The sequence below is a fragment of the Hyaena hyaena genome, unplaced genomic scaffold, assembly GCF_003009895.1.
Source record: "Hyaena hyaena isolate Hyena2069 unplaced genomic scaffold, ASM300989v1 scaffold_1232, whole genome shotgun sequence".
Taxonomy (NCBI): Eukaryota; Metazoa; Chordata; class Mammalia; order Carnivora; family Hyaenidae; genus Hyaena; species Hyaena hyaena.
This window is the reverse complement of record NW_024081866.1, coordinates 414455-427564: the sequence shown is the minus strand read 5'-3', so window position 1 is coordinate 427564 and position 13110 is coordinate 414455. Positions and strand designations below refer to the sequence as shown.

General features: G+C 34.9%; 1 protein-coding gene across 1 annotated transcript in view; it reads left to right on the top strand.

The window, feature by feature from the left end:
• The window catches only part of WDR36 (WD repeat domain 36), a 41420-nt gene extending 30439 nt beyond the window's left edge, over positions 1-10981 (top strand). Inside the window, exons 17-23 of the mRNA XM_039222985.1 lie at positions 1504-1611; positions 3456-3553; positions 3947-4092; positions 6319-6438; positions 6624-6705; positions 9318-9505; positions 10669-10981. Of these exons, the coding sequence (XP_039078916.1) occupies positions 1504-1611; positions 3456-3553; positions 3947-4092; positions 6319-6438; positions 6624-6705; positions 9318-9505; positions 10669-10818 (892 nt within the window). The 3' untranslated portion in view covers positions 10819-10981. The remainder of the gene's footprint in view (positions 1-1503; positions 1612-3455; positions 3554-3946; positions 4093-6318; positions 6439-6623; positions 6706-9317; positions 9506-10668) is intronic.
• The last annotated feature ends 2129 nt before the right edge of the window (positions 10982-13110 follow it).

The following is a 13110-nucleotide window of genomic DNA, read 5'->3' as shown; positions in this document are numbered from 1 at the left end:
TTTACTGAGTTGATAGTGATTAAGTGTTCAGACTGCTTAGGTGACAATCCTTGGCTCAGTTGTTTTCTGTCTTGAGCAGGTTTTTAAATCTCACTGGGCCTCATTTTTCTGATCTGTATGGTAAGGACAGATTTGCCTTTGAGGGTTGTGAGGATTAAATTGAGTAGACTAAAGTGCTCAGAGTATGTTCTAACATGGAGCACTAAAAAGTGTTAATTGCTGTTTTTTTAATATTTGTTTTATTTAATGTAAATTTGAAACTTCATTTATTTTCTGTGCCTTCTCATGAATAATGTGTCAGCTTCAGTGAATAAAGTAGTTTTTAAAACAGCCATGATTACACCCAGTATGCTTCGCTTCAAGTCTACAAGGTGCTTACACTCAGCCAAGTGTCAGAAGTCTCCACGGCAAGATGCCAATGGGTTAGACCTTTCTTTCTGCTCCTTAAGCCCCCTTGTGTCACTTCCTGCCATCACCATTCTAGTTCAGATTTTATTGCTTGGTTAGATGACTACTACCATAATCTCACTATACTTCCTATTCACATATCTTTTACATTCTGATAGCAGATTTTCTTATGAAAGTGAAGATAACACCACTATCTGCTCAAAAGCCTTTAGTGATTTTTCCATTGATTAAAAGATAAAAGCAAGCTCAGATGTATGGTATTCAAGGTGCTGTACGTAGCCTTATGCTTATGCACCTGCTAATTTACCAAACTACTTCTCACTTACACCCAATTGTATTTTCCCTCACTTTGCCCTCCCCATTTCCCTTAGCCAGGAAATATTTCTCTACCAATAGCATCCATTGAAATCCTGTTCATTTGTAAGACTCATCTCAATCACTTTGTTCTCTGAGAATCCAATATTGTGTCTCCTGCCTGCGTGTAATTGCTTCCTCTCCCTCCCAACTTTTCAACTCCGCTAGTATTTTAAAGTTGTGAGACTGGTTTCCATAAGCTGTTTTGTTTCACATATAGCATGGTTACCTATTAGAAAAATAGGTAGAATTGCTCAAAAGTTTTTTTCATTTCTATTTCTTAATCTTATTTACAGCCTTTCATTACTTTCTTTTGTTGCCTAAGCCTTTTTAAAGTTTCAGTGTAATGACAAAAATTCAGGAGATTCTGGTAATTAGACTTATTTTAAATATGTTACCTCTTCAGAATTTGTCCCCAAGTCAGTCTACCAAAATGGCGTTACAGAAAAATAGAGCATTTCCTCTAGTACTTTCCCTATAGAAAGAGTTGTTGAAACCCTTTCTCTAGCTAATTAGTCTATTTAGGGTTCTAGGTCTTTCTCATTAAGAGAGATTATTTTCACATATTAACGTATTTGACAAAGCTCTTTGTTAGTGATGGCTTTCTGGTGTTGATTTGTAGAAATAAAACATGAATATTTTCATCTTTCATGCCTTGTTCTTTTAGCAGAAATATATTTTGTGAGCTCGGTCCTTTTTTGGTAGAGTTAAATACTTTTAACATTGTAATTCATTTTATAGCCTTATAGACAGCTTTTTGTTGGACTCCGCTCCTCTCAATGTTACTATGTCCCCCACTGGAGACTTTCTGGCTACTTCCCACGTAGACCACCTTGGAATTTATCTCTGGTAAGTTCTTTTATACCGTTCTGTTCTGAGTAAAGAGGAGGACAATGATACTGCCAGAAAATCAGTTGCTAACATTGCTATTTAGGGGTTTTTTTTGTTTGTTTTTTTAATTTATAAAATGGAAATTTCACATAAACCATTAATTCCCCATAAGTCTATTTAACATCTACTTGATAATTTAGATAACTGCTTCAGTGTGTGTTCTAAACCACAAGACTGATTTTTAGTTATTATATTTGGCTTTTATTTACAGAAAGGATAAGTGGATTTTAAAACTGAAAAGGCCTGGTCTGGCCTTCCTGTCACAGCCCTATTACCACTTTATGACTTCGGCCAACCTCTCAGCTCTGCCTGCTTTATCTAGAAAATAAGGCATAAGTATGGGCAAAATGCTAAGATTCCTCCTAGTTACATAACTCTTTATAACCATGAAATGGTATTTATGAATGTCTTCCAACTCCATTGTGATGAACTACATGTAAGAGTCAAAATAAAAGTCTGTCATTTGAGTCTAGAAAAACTTTATCTATTTCCTGAGTTGTCTAATTCCTTTAATTCTTACTATTAGGGAAGAGGAAAAAAATAATTCCTTTCTTAATAAAATTTTATAATTAGATTTTTAGGATATGAAAATAAATTCAATATATGATAGAAATAAACTCTGGCCACCGTAATATGCAAAATGGAATATCTCCTGGAATCTAAGAAGCTTGAACAATCAAGACAAGAGAATAGTAGAATACCTATGGGACCTCAGCAGGAGTATATATTGCCACCCTTAATATAACTCAGACCTGCTATTCCCAATTATTATTTTACATTGCAGATTTATAATGTATGGGAAAGAGAATCTGATTAGCCCTTTGGGGGAGTTATCTACATCTTGATTAGTCATCCAAGGCTATGGTGCAGGGTCACGTAGCAGAAACATGACCACTTTAGAGGACCATTCTACGAAAGGGAAAGACTATGGCTGTTTAGCATATTTGCTCTCTACTTAACTCCCTGAATCCATCTTTCCTTTAGTTATGATTCCCTGAATGGGGGCTCCTGGGTGGCTCAGTTGGTTGAGTGTCCCAACTCCTGCTCAGGTCATGATCTCACAGTCCGTGGGTTTGAGCCCCCGCGTCGGGCTCTATGCTTATAACTCAGAGCTTGGAGCCTACTTTGGATCCTGTCTTCCTTTCTTTCTCTCTGCCCCTCCCCTGTTCGTGCTCTGCCTTCTCTCTGTCTCTCAAAAGTAATAAATAAACATTAAAAAAATATTTTTTAAACTTTCTTCAATGAAAAAGATTTCCCTAAATGAAGGTTGCCATTTGTCAATACAATTTAAATGTTTAGAGGTTATGTTATCTTAAGAAAGTATTCACTACTGACCTCTGAAATACTTTTTGTATTATATTAAAATAAAGATTCCATGGGGTGGCTCAGTCGATTGAGTATCTGACTCTTGATTTCAGCTCAGGTCATGATCTCATGGTTTGTGGGATCAAGCCCTTCACCATCCTTTGTGCTGATAGCATGGAGACTTTTTTGGGGATTCTCTTTCTCTACCTCACCTCCATGTTCTCTCTCTCTCTCTCAAAATAAATAAAAGCTGTGAAAAATTAATAAAGACTCCCTTAATAAGTAATGTTTACGCACAACTCTCTTGTGATGACGTTTATCACCTGAATCAAGGCATTTTCAAATTAGTAATCTCTGAGAAGTTTGTTTTACTTACAAGTGCTTGGAATCAAGCTGAATTCAAGATTGCAGAGATTATTTATTACCAATAATTGAAGTTTTCCTGGAAAAACTTTTTTTATAAGTCTTAAAATATTGTTTATATTTTTATTTCTCAGGTCCAATGTTTCACTGTATTCAGTTGTCTCCTTACGCCCACTTCCCACAGATTATGTTCCTTCAGTAGTGATGCTTCCTGGTACTTGTCAAACCCAAGGTAATCAAAAATAGTAAAATAATTTTTGAATGTAATATCACAAACCTAACATGGGGTATATTACTACTGAAGGCAAAGTTTAATGTATTGAATCAAAGTATTTTCCAACTGATAGGAAATATTTTTAGTGACTTTATGAGTTAATGCAAAAGTATAATTGAGATGATATAAGATATTGAATAGTATAGCAGTGGAGAAGTGTTTTGGGTCTGGTGATGGGAATTGTAGATAATATGAGAAGATAAGGAAATAAAGTAAATAGAGTTTTTAAGGCTATATTGGTTGAACATGTTATGAAATACTAATGTATTTGGAATAAATTAAGTTGCTTTTATATGATAAAAATCTCATTCTGCATTAGTATGTTTCACCTGAAATTTTTTTTGTTTGAAGATGTGGAATTTTCAGAAGAAACCATAGAACCAAGCGATGAAATGATAGAGTATGATTCCCCAGAACAGTTGAATGAGCAGTTGGTGACTCTGTCACTCCTCCCTGAATCTCGGTGGAAAAATCTTCTTAATCTTGATATTATTAAGGTAATGCTGTGGTACACTTAATAAGGGTTCCTAAAGACACATTCCAGAAACTTCTTCTTTAGTAGAGATAGCTTCTTCTACTTGGAAGGTTTCAGAAGGAGCAGTTAATGTCTAAGGTAGTAGAGCATACCATTTAGTGGAATGCTCTTGGATCCAGTGATTATTACAAGATTCTTTCTCTATTGAAATTGAGTTTCAGGGCATTGAGCAGACCTTTTGATATAGCAAAAGTACAGCCTGTAACTACAGAGCCATTAGAAGTTGGATGTTTTAAATCTAACCTAATAAACTACATTTTTTAACTTCTAAAATGAGAAAAAAAATTGCTACCATGATGTGTGATATTTTTGTTACTAGGCATTTGAGTACTAGAAGACTTTCTCTAGTCTTTTAATTAAGCTTCAGCTTCCCTTTGCCATTCCGTACCTTATTCTGTCAACTCCAAGAAGACCTTCACAATTTGCTGTGTTAGGTGAAAGCACATAAATCAATATGAACTGAGTACTGGGAAATGTCCCAGGGACAATAGCAGTGAAAAAAAAACCTAGCTCCTTTGTCCTTGAGAAATTTATAATGTTACATGAAAAATGGATAATTATGGTATAAATTTGTGTTTTTCAAAGCATATTTTATGACCCCCATTTGTGAGTAGCAATAATAATTAAAAGGAATAGACTAGAGTAGAAAATTTCAAAGGTTATCATCTGATAATAAGTGTTGTTTATGAATGTCTTATGATCATTAGAAAGTGTAAGAACACATACATAGATAACTATGACAAGGTATGGTAAGTATTTTTATAGCTGATTCCTTAACACCAGAAAAGGCATATGTGTCTTGGGTAAGAAAAGAGTTTTCATGTGTTAATTTTCCTCACACAAGGTATGTTATGTAGAAATGTAGTTGTGAAATCTATGATGTTGTCCATCCAGTGTGTCAGCTGTAAAGGCAGTACTTTATGGAATAGCTTTAAAAGCAGTGCATTAAAAAGGACAAGAAGGTTAGTGTGAAGGGAGCAGTCACACTAATGTGATCGCCCCAATTAATTGAACCAAGGTTTTGGACCACTCTCCTGCTTGCTTAGATACAGTTTTGTTTTAGAAACCAAGTGAATCATCTTTATGGGAGAAATAATGCTAACATCTCCAATATTTTTATTTTTTACTGAATGAAAGAAATTAGAGTTTTGATCTATGGGTAACTTACCTCCTTTTGGTTTTCCTTGTGAGATTAAATGATTTCCACAGCCCTGTGGAGCATTTCCAAAGGCTTTTTGTTCCTATTTACAGCTCAGTGACCCTCTCTTGCAACTCAAAAACAGCTAGTTAGAAGGATAACTGTGGCTCTTACTAGAGTCTCCACCATCCCCAAGAAGTGCTGTGCGTATGCCGTAGTTAGCAGTCCTTGTCCTGATTTCATCCTTGGTTTTCTTTCAAAAAATTTATTCTTTAGGGTAACAGAGCTCCTAGAGAATGGAGGAATGATGTAATTGTGAGACTCCTTTATTGAGCAGTTTACCACAGAAAGCCTCTCTCATTGGATACTCCTGAGGTAGTGATGTGTAGCGTATGGTCACCAAAACTAAGTTCTGTCAGTGGGAATTCCAGTGGAGGTTTTCCTGATAGAATTTTACTATCGCTTGTAATATTTTATAAATGAGCACTAGTGTGCTTTTTAAAGACTCAACGTAAGAAAAAATCAGTAGAAATTCCAACACACCAGAAGAATCAGGGCTATTCTTCACAAGAAAATTTTACCAAAATATTTCTAATGGCAAAGTCTACCTCTGGCTCCAAATTTCTTCCGGAGAAAAAAAATTTAAGAAATTGTTGAGCATTTAGGTAAGTTTTACTTTCTAGCCCATTTTGCGAAAAAGGTTGTACAAGTTCAAACTTATTTGATCATTATTTTTTCACCTAAATATTCATGTAAATATCATGTTGGAGGAAACTGAGAGTTCATAGAGCTTCTCATGAGCCCTGTCATTTTTCTTCTGCCTTATCAGCAAAGGTACTGGAGGTCTGGCTTGAGACACCCAGGTTAAAGATATCGGTAATATTGGTCAGTTGGGATTTTATTTTGGCATTCAAATTTGAAAATGTTTTGTTCTTTTATTTTATGTTTTGCATTTTGTTTTAAAATTGATTTGGAATTAAACATTAGAAAAACTGTTGTCACAATAATTACTTCATAGTCTTTTCCCCTTCCTCATTTTCTTTTAATCAGAAAAAGAATAAACCAAAGGAACCACCCAGAGTACCCAAATCAGCACCATTTTTTATTCCAACAATTCCTGGCCTTGTACCCAGATATGCTGCACCTGAACAAAATAATGATCCCCATCAGGTAAAAGCCAAATGGGAGCATTCTAAATATATATATATGTGTTTTGTGTTGTGCATTTGTAGCTCTTTATTAAGACCTAATTTTACAGATACAAAGTAAATTAATAATAGCTTTTAATTATAAGGTATAATTTTTTTTTGTTGCATTTGTATTCTTGGAATAATGTGTATTTGTTTTTGTTTAAGTCTAAAGTGGTAAATCTTGGAATTTTGGCTCAAAAATCAGATTTCTGCTTGAAACTTGAAGAAGGACTGGTAAATAATAAATGTAAGTTAAATTGTGAAATCTTTTACCAAGTATCATCGGCGTATTTTACTTTGTGTGAAGAGAAATTGAATGAAATATTAGCAGATTTTTCAGTAGCTAAAAGAAGATAGTAAAAACTTAAAAAGATCAAAATTTTGACTTTCATGTGAAGTAACTAGCTTTCGTATTGTTATATTTGTAAACAAGTGACACTGAACTCAGATGAATATCAATATTATAATAACATTTTCACACTTGTTATATGGAAAATTAGTGGGGGTTTTTTCCCCCGCTGTCTCCTGCTTTTGTTTTTATTTACACATACAGTTTGTAATACAGCAGAGACTTTTGGCTCAGGTGATGTTTAGATCTTCCCAAATTTTCCATTAAAAAAGTAATTTTAAAAATTATTTATTATGCTAATAGATTTAAATTTTGAAAGTTATAGTTTGTAGCTAATAAACAGTAAGAACTATAATTTTAAAAAAAGATCAGGGCGCCTGAGTGGCTCAGTTGGTTGAGTGTCGAGCTTCGGCTTAGGTCGTGATCTCACGGTGTGGGTTTAGGCCCCGCATCGGGCTCTGTGCTGACAGCTAGCTCAGAGCCTAGAGCCTGCCTTGGATTCTGTGTCTCCCTCTCTCTGACCCTCCCCTGCTCACACTGCCTCTTTCTCTCTCTCAGAAATGAATAAAATATTTAAAAAATCTATAAGCGATAAACAGATTTACAGTCACTCTCCTGTTTGATTTATCTGCTTGTTTTTTGGATCCAAATGCTTTTGTTTTTATACCAGTATCATTTTTGTTTTTACACCAGTCCACATTGGTTAAAAGTCATATAATGGTACTGATGGGCCATTGCAGATGACTAAAGAATAGCAGAATCATAAAAGAAATGGGGCGCCTGGGTGGCTCCGTCAGTTAAGCTTCTGACTTCAGCTCAGGTCATGATCTCATGGTTTGGGGTTCGAGCCCCACGCTGGGCTCTGTGCTGACAGCCAGCTCAGAGCCTGGAGCCTGTTTCAGATTCTATGTCTCCTTCTCTCTCTGACTCTCCCCTGCTCACACTGTCTCTCTCTCTCTCTCTCTTTCTCTCTCTCTCAGAAATAAATAAAACATTAAAAAAATAAAATAAATAAAAGAAGTAACTTGTTATATGGAGGGCACAAAGAAGAAGACACTATCATTTAATATTTACTGAAGGACAGAAAATAAAATTTATTAGACTTTTGTCATTGGCGTTATTCCCTTTCTAAAAGCTAAAAACATAGTCATTGCCATTGTATTATCCTTGTTATAAAAATAGTTGTAAACATACAGACTGTATATTCATAGGATGCATATAAAACAGTGCTGAGCACCTGGGTGGCTCAGTTAAGAGTTTAATTCTTGATTTCGGCGCAGGTTATGATCTCATGGTTTATGAGTTCAAACCCCACATCTGACTCTGCAGTGACAGCACAGAGCTTGCTTGAGATTCTCTTTCTCTGCCTCTTCCCTGCTCGTGTTCTTTTTCTCTATCAAAATAAATAACTAAACATTTTTTAAAAACAGCAACAAGAAATAAGAATCCTTAAATCTAGAGAAGAGTTGTCGATTTGGGGTGGATAAGAATGAGGTATATGGAACGCCTGGGTGGCTCAGTCGGTTAAGTGTCCGACTTTGGCTCAGGTCATGATCTCACGGTTCGTGGGTTCCAGCCCCGCGTCGGGCTCTGTGCTGACAGCTAGCTCAGAGCCTGGAGGCTGCTTCAGAATCTGTGTCTCCCTCTCTCTCTGACCCTCCCCTGCTCATGCTATCTCTCTCTTTCTCTCTCAGAAATAAATAAAAAAAATTAAAAAAAAAAAAGAATGAGGTATAGAGTCTTTCCCGTTTTATATATTTCTGTATTGTTAGTGTTTCATAATGGTCGTATGATACTTTTTTTTTTTTTTAATTTTTTTTAATGTTTTATTCTGAGAGAGAGAGAGACAGCGTGAGCAGGAGAGGGTCAGAGAGAGAGGGAGACACAGAATCTGAAACAGGCTCCAGGCTCTGAGCTAGCTGTCAGCACAGAACCCGACGCGGGGCTTGAACCCAAGAATTGTGAGATCATGACCTGAGCCAAAGTCAGAAGCTTAACCAACTGAGCCACCCAGGTGCACAATTATATGATACTTTGAAATTTTTTATAACAATGAGAAGAAAGAAAAGTAAGTTCCCCCACCTCATCCTATTCTCAGTGCAACTACTGTTAAGAATTTGGTATGTACCTAAAGCCTTTTTATATTTGGATTTGTTCTGATTGATATGTGACCACCTGATTGATGTAAGACCATCTCGAAGTGTCTGTTGCTAGGCGTTAATTAGATTTTCCTAAACAGCTTGAACAGCTGGGAAAAACAAACACTAAGAATGCAAAAATTTTAGTGTTTTTAGTACTTTTTATTGTACTAAGTTGATCGCTCTCATCATTTATACTAATTATTACTTAATTTGGGGTTCATTCTACTATTTAACAGGAAAAAATAAAGCCACAGGAAGGATTTCCTGTGCAATTTAAATACATGTAGCATAGGTATGAAATGAAACTATAGTTTCCTAAGTGAAAGTCATTGTAAGTAGTAACTGGATTCTTTTTAAAACTTAATGCAGATGAAGCTGCTCTTAACCTTCTGAAAGAATTAGGCCCATCAGGAATTGAAACAGAGCTGCGCAGCTTGTCTCCTGACTGTGGTGGGTCTATAGAAGTGATGCAGAGCTTCTTAAAAATGATCGGGATGATGTTGGACAGGAAGCGTGACTTTGAGTTAGCCCAGGCATATCTTGCCTTGTTTCTAAAGGTAAGTCTAATGTAAGACAGTACTCAGCTTGTCTTCCTCTAGGGTGGTATTGTCTGATAGAATTTTCTACAAAGATGGCAGTGCTTTATATCTTCACCGTCCAGCATGGCAGCCACTTGGAGCATTTGGCGATTGAGCACTTGAAATGTGGCTAATGTGACTGAGAAACTGGATTTCTTATTTTATAGAGATTTAATTAATTTAAGTTTAAATAGCTGTCTGTACCACTGTACTATTGGACAGCTGGACAGCACAGCTTTGTAGGTTTTTTTTTTTTTTTTTTTTTTTTTACTTAGCACAATTTTGACTCATCCCCCTAACTTTTCTGTGTCATCCATTTGATTCAATATATTGAAATGTTAACTTTTTCAAGTCATCACATTTTGGAGGTTTTTCTATGATCATGAAGAGAAAGTTAGGTTTTGTGTTGATTTTTTTTGTTTGTTTTTGATTTTTCTGCTGCTGAAATCAAAATACTTCTATCCTGGTGGAAGGAGTTTCAAGTGATTTGGCAAGAACAGTTGTTTCTGTGACTAACATCATGGAGAACTCCTTTTTATTGCAGTAGCATATTGTAGTGAAGGAAGTAGATGATGCTGACTCGTAGTGTTCACAGATATGATACTTCATCTGTCCTATTTATATCTGAAATGAGTTTTCACTTGATCTAATTATGTAAAATTAAAAGTAGATATTTAGATGGTAGAACATAGGGTGAAAAAAATAGAACACCACTAATTTTTTCTATATCCTTTCCCAAAATTACCAGTTATAGTTTTTGAATATTAATTTACATAAATGTTTAGAAGATAAAGCAGAGGGCCATCAATCATTCATTACCAGTAGGTTCCATTGAAAAGAGAAACCTTAAAGAAGCACAGAAATATGGAGCTAGTGTTAGAACTAGGACCTTGTTTCTGCATCTGTATCAGGACTTTCCTTAGGTGCAGGAGAGTCATGACAGCTTCAGTTCTACTTAGGGAGAGAGTACCATTCAGGAACTCATAATAAATGTTCAATACAAGAGAGGGAAATGGGAATTGGTAATAAACCAGCATCTAAGGAAAACAGAATAGTATCTTCTACTGTTCCTTGGTAAGAAGGTTAAGTCTAGAATAAACAAAATTTTAATTTTCTTAAATGTTACAATATTTTTCTTTCAGTTACATCTTAAATTGCTTCCTTCAGAACCAGTACTTCTAGAAGAATTGACAAAGTTGTCATCACAAGTGGAGGAAAACTGGATCCATTTACAGTCACTCTTCAATCAAAGCATATGTATTTTAAATTACATAAAAAGTGCTTTGTTATAAAAGCAAATTTAAATTACTAAATAAGTCAAAGACTTTTATATGAAATGGGTTCCTTTTAACTCATCTTACTTTCCGTATGAAAAGAAATACCAGTGCTACTTAGTCATTCTTCACCTTAAATACTAAATATTGAAATAAAATTTTACCTGTTACTTGTTTTAAAGACTTGTAGAGTCTACTCAAATGACTTATTTTCTGAGTCTCTTCACATCACTTACCTTGTATATGACTTTTTTGAATTGTTATCACCAGCTCCTATTTTTTAAGTATCTGTAATATAAGAGATGCTAGGTATTTCATGTAAAATGTTGCTTAATTGAAAATAAAACTGATATATAATATAGTATAAAAGTACCTTCATAATTTGAGGTAAAAAGGTGTGTTCCCTTCCTTGATGGCCTTTATGGAAACATGGATCATTGACTCTTAGAGTTCAGATCATTGACTTGGACATTAGTGCAGCCCTCTTGTAATGCAGAAGAGGAAGCTGCTGAGCTCATCCTGGGGTCTCAGTGACGGATCCACGTTTTCTAATGCTGCCCAGTGCCCTCTCCATTAGAACCTTTCTAAAGGAACTTGTTCTTTTATAAGGAAGTGAGAGGCACTTTCACAAGACAAATTGCTATAGGAGACTGTTGAATTAGATACCTAAGAAAAGGGAGGGAAATTCTGGATTCCATTGAAGATACCCTTCAAAAGTGTTTATCCTTACTGATGACCTTTTTATTTGGGAAGAAACTACTGACTATATACTTGTCTCTCATAACCATTTCAAAACCAGATAGCTCTGGAAGTTTCCTTCGTCATTGTTTTCTTTTCATGATTTAAGACTTCAGTGAAACGTGAATTGACAAGAAGCAATTTCTCTACCTGGAGGTCATCATGGAAGCTGCTTTTGCCTCCTGTTTGTGTCCCCTTCCCCTACTACCAAAAAAAAAGTCTTTCAGGGGTGAAGCTAAGGTCACAAATGAGTGAATGAACTTTTCAGTCTTTGTATCCATTAACTAAAGACCCATCAATATGAGAAGTTGATAGAGGACTTTATAGTGCGGTTATGCTGACTATCATAAATGCAAATACTTTCCCAAATAGCAGAAAAAAACAGAGGACAGTTGCCACTTACATGGTCAGTCTTCGAGATACAATGTGATAGGACTGCTTTGGTGTTCTCTTTGCCCTTGTAGAGGTATGAAAAACTATATTTACTACAGGCGATTTATTTAAGAATCGGAAGGCATATTGATAATGTAATATTTGTAAAATTTAATCTACTTAAAAATAATAAAGCAATTCCTAAAAGCACAGGCTTCTAAAAACAATTTTTAGTCTATACATTGAAAAGTAGTAGTATTCATAAAATACAGCTGGTTGTATTTGAATGTCAATATTATTCTCATTAGAAAAGGTTTTACAGAATAATCTCGAGAAGGAACATTCCTCACAAGAAGTTAGTCAGTGATCACTTTAAATATCAAAGCATTTATAAACTAATGACTTAAGTCTAAAAACTATTTACCATTTCCCAATTACTATATTCTAAAGATAAAGCAAAATTTCAATATATAATCATGTGCCATGTGAATGTTGGAAGTAACTAAACAAAACAATAAGTGCTTAAGTTGATACTGTATTGCTTTTATAAATCTTGAACTGAACTTTCTTCCATCTTTCAAATGAGAATATAGGAGTTGAGTGTATCATTTCTATTGGCGGTATCTTTAGATAGTAATAGCATCATTTTGGCAGGTGTCTTCCAAAACCTTCCCTATATGTTCACATCAAGTAGGAAAGTTAGAAAGAAATACAAAGAATAAATTTGTGTGTATATTTTTTTCTTAAAATGTATCAGTTTGTGCATCCTGCTTTTCTTTACATTTGATATTACAAATGTAGTATATGACTACTTTTGACTTGTAAGAAACATCAGAGATAAGTCTGTTTTTGGCAATCACCTTCAGTCCTCCTACCCTTCTTAGAAGTACCAATTGTTAACTTTCTACTTAGACCTTTTTCCATGAATGTATATACACCTTGTCTATAAGTAGAGGAAATAAAGTGCCTAGTTTCAATTTTTACATAAATATATGCATATCATTTTACAACTTTTCTACTTGGCTTATTTCAGTATAATCACACCTAATTTCTTTTGTTAAAAAGATTATTACACAATCTATTTGGCCTAAAATGGACATGTAAGGGAGTTTTTTTATTTTGTTTTCTCTCTGATTACAAAACATTGCTAAAGGAATATCATTCTGTATCACTCTGTGTGCATAAAAGGATTTCTCTGTA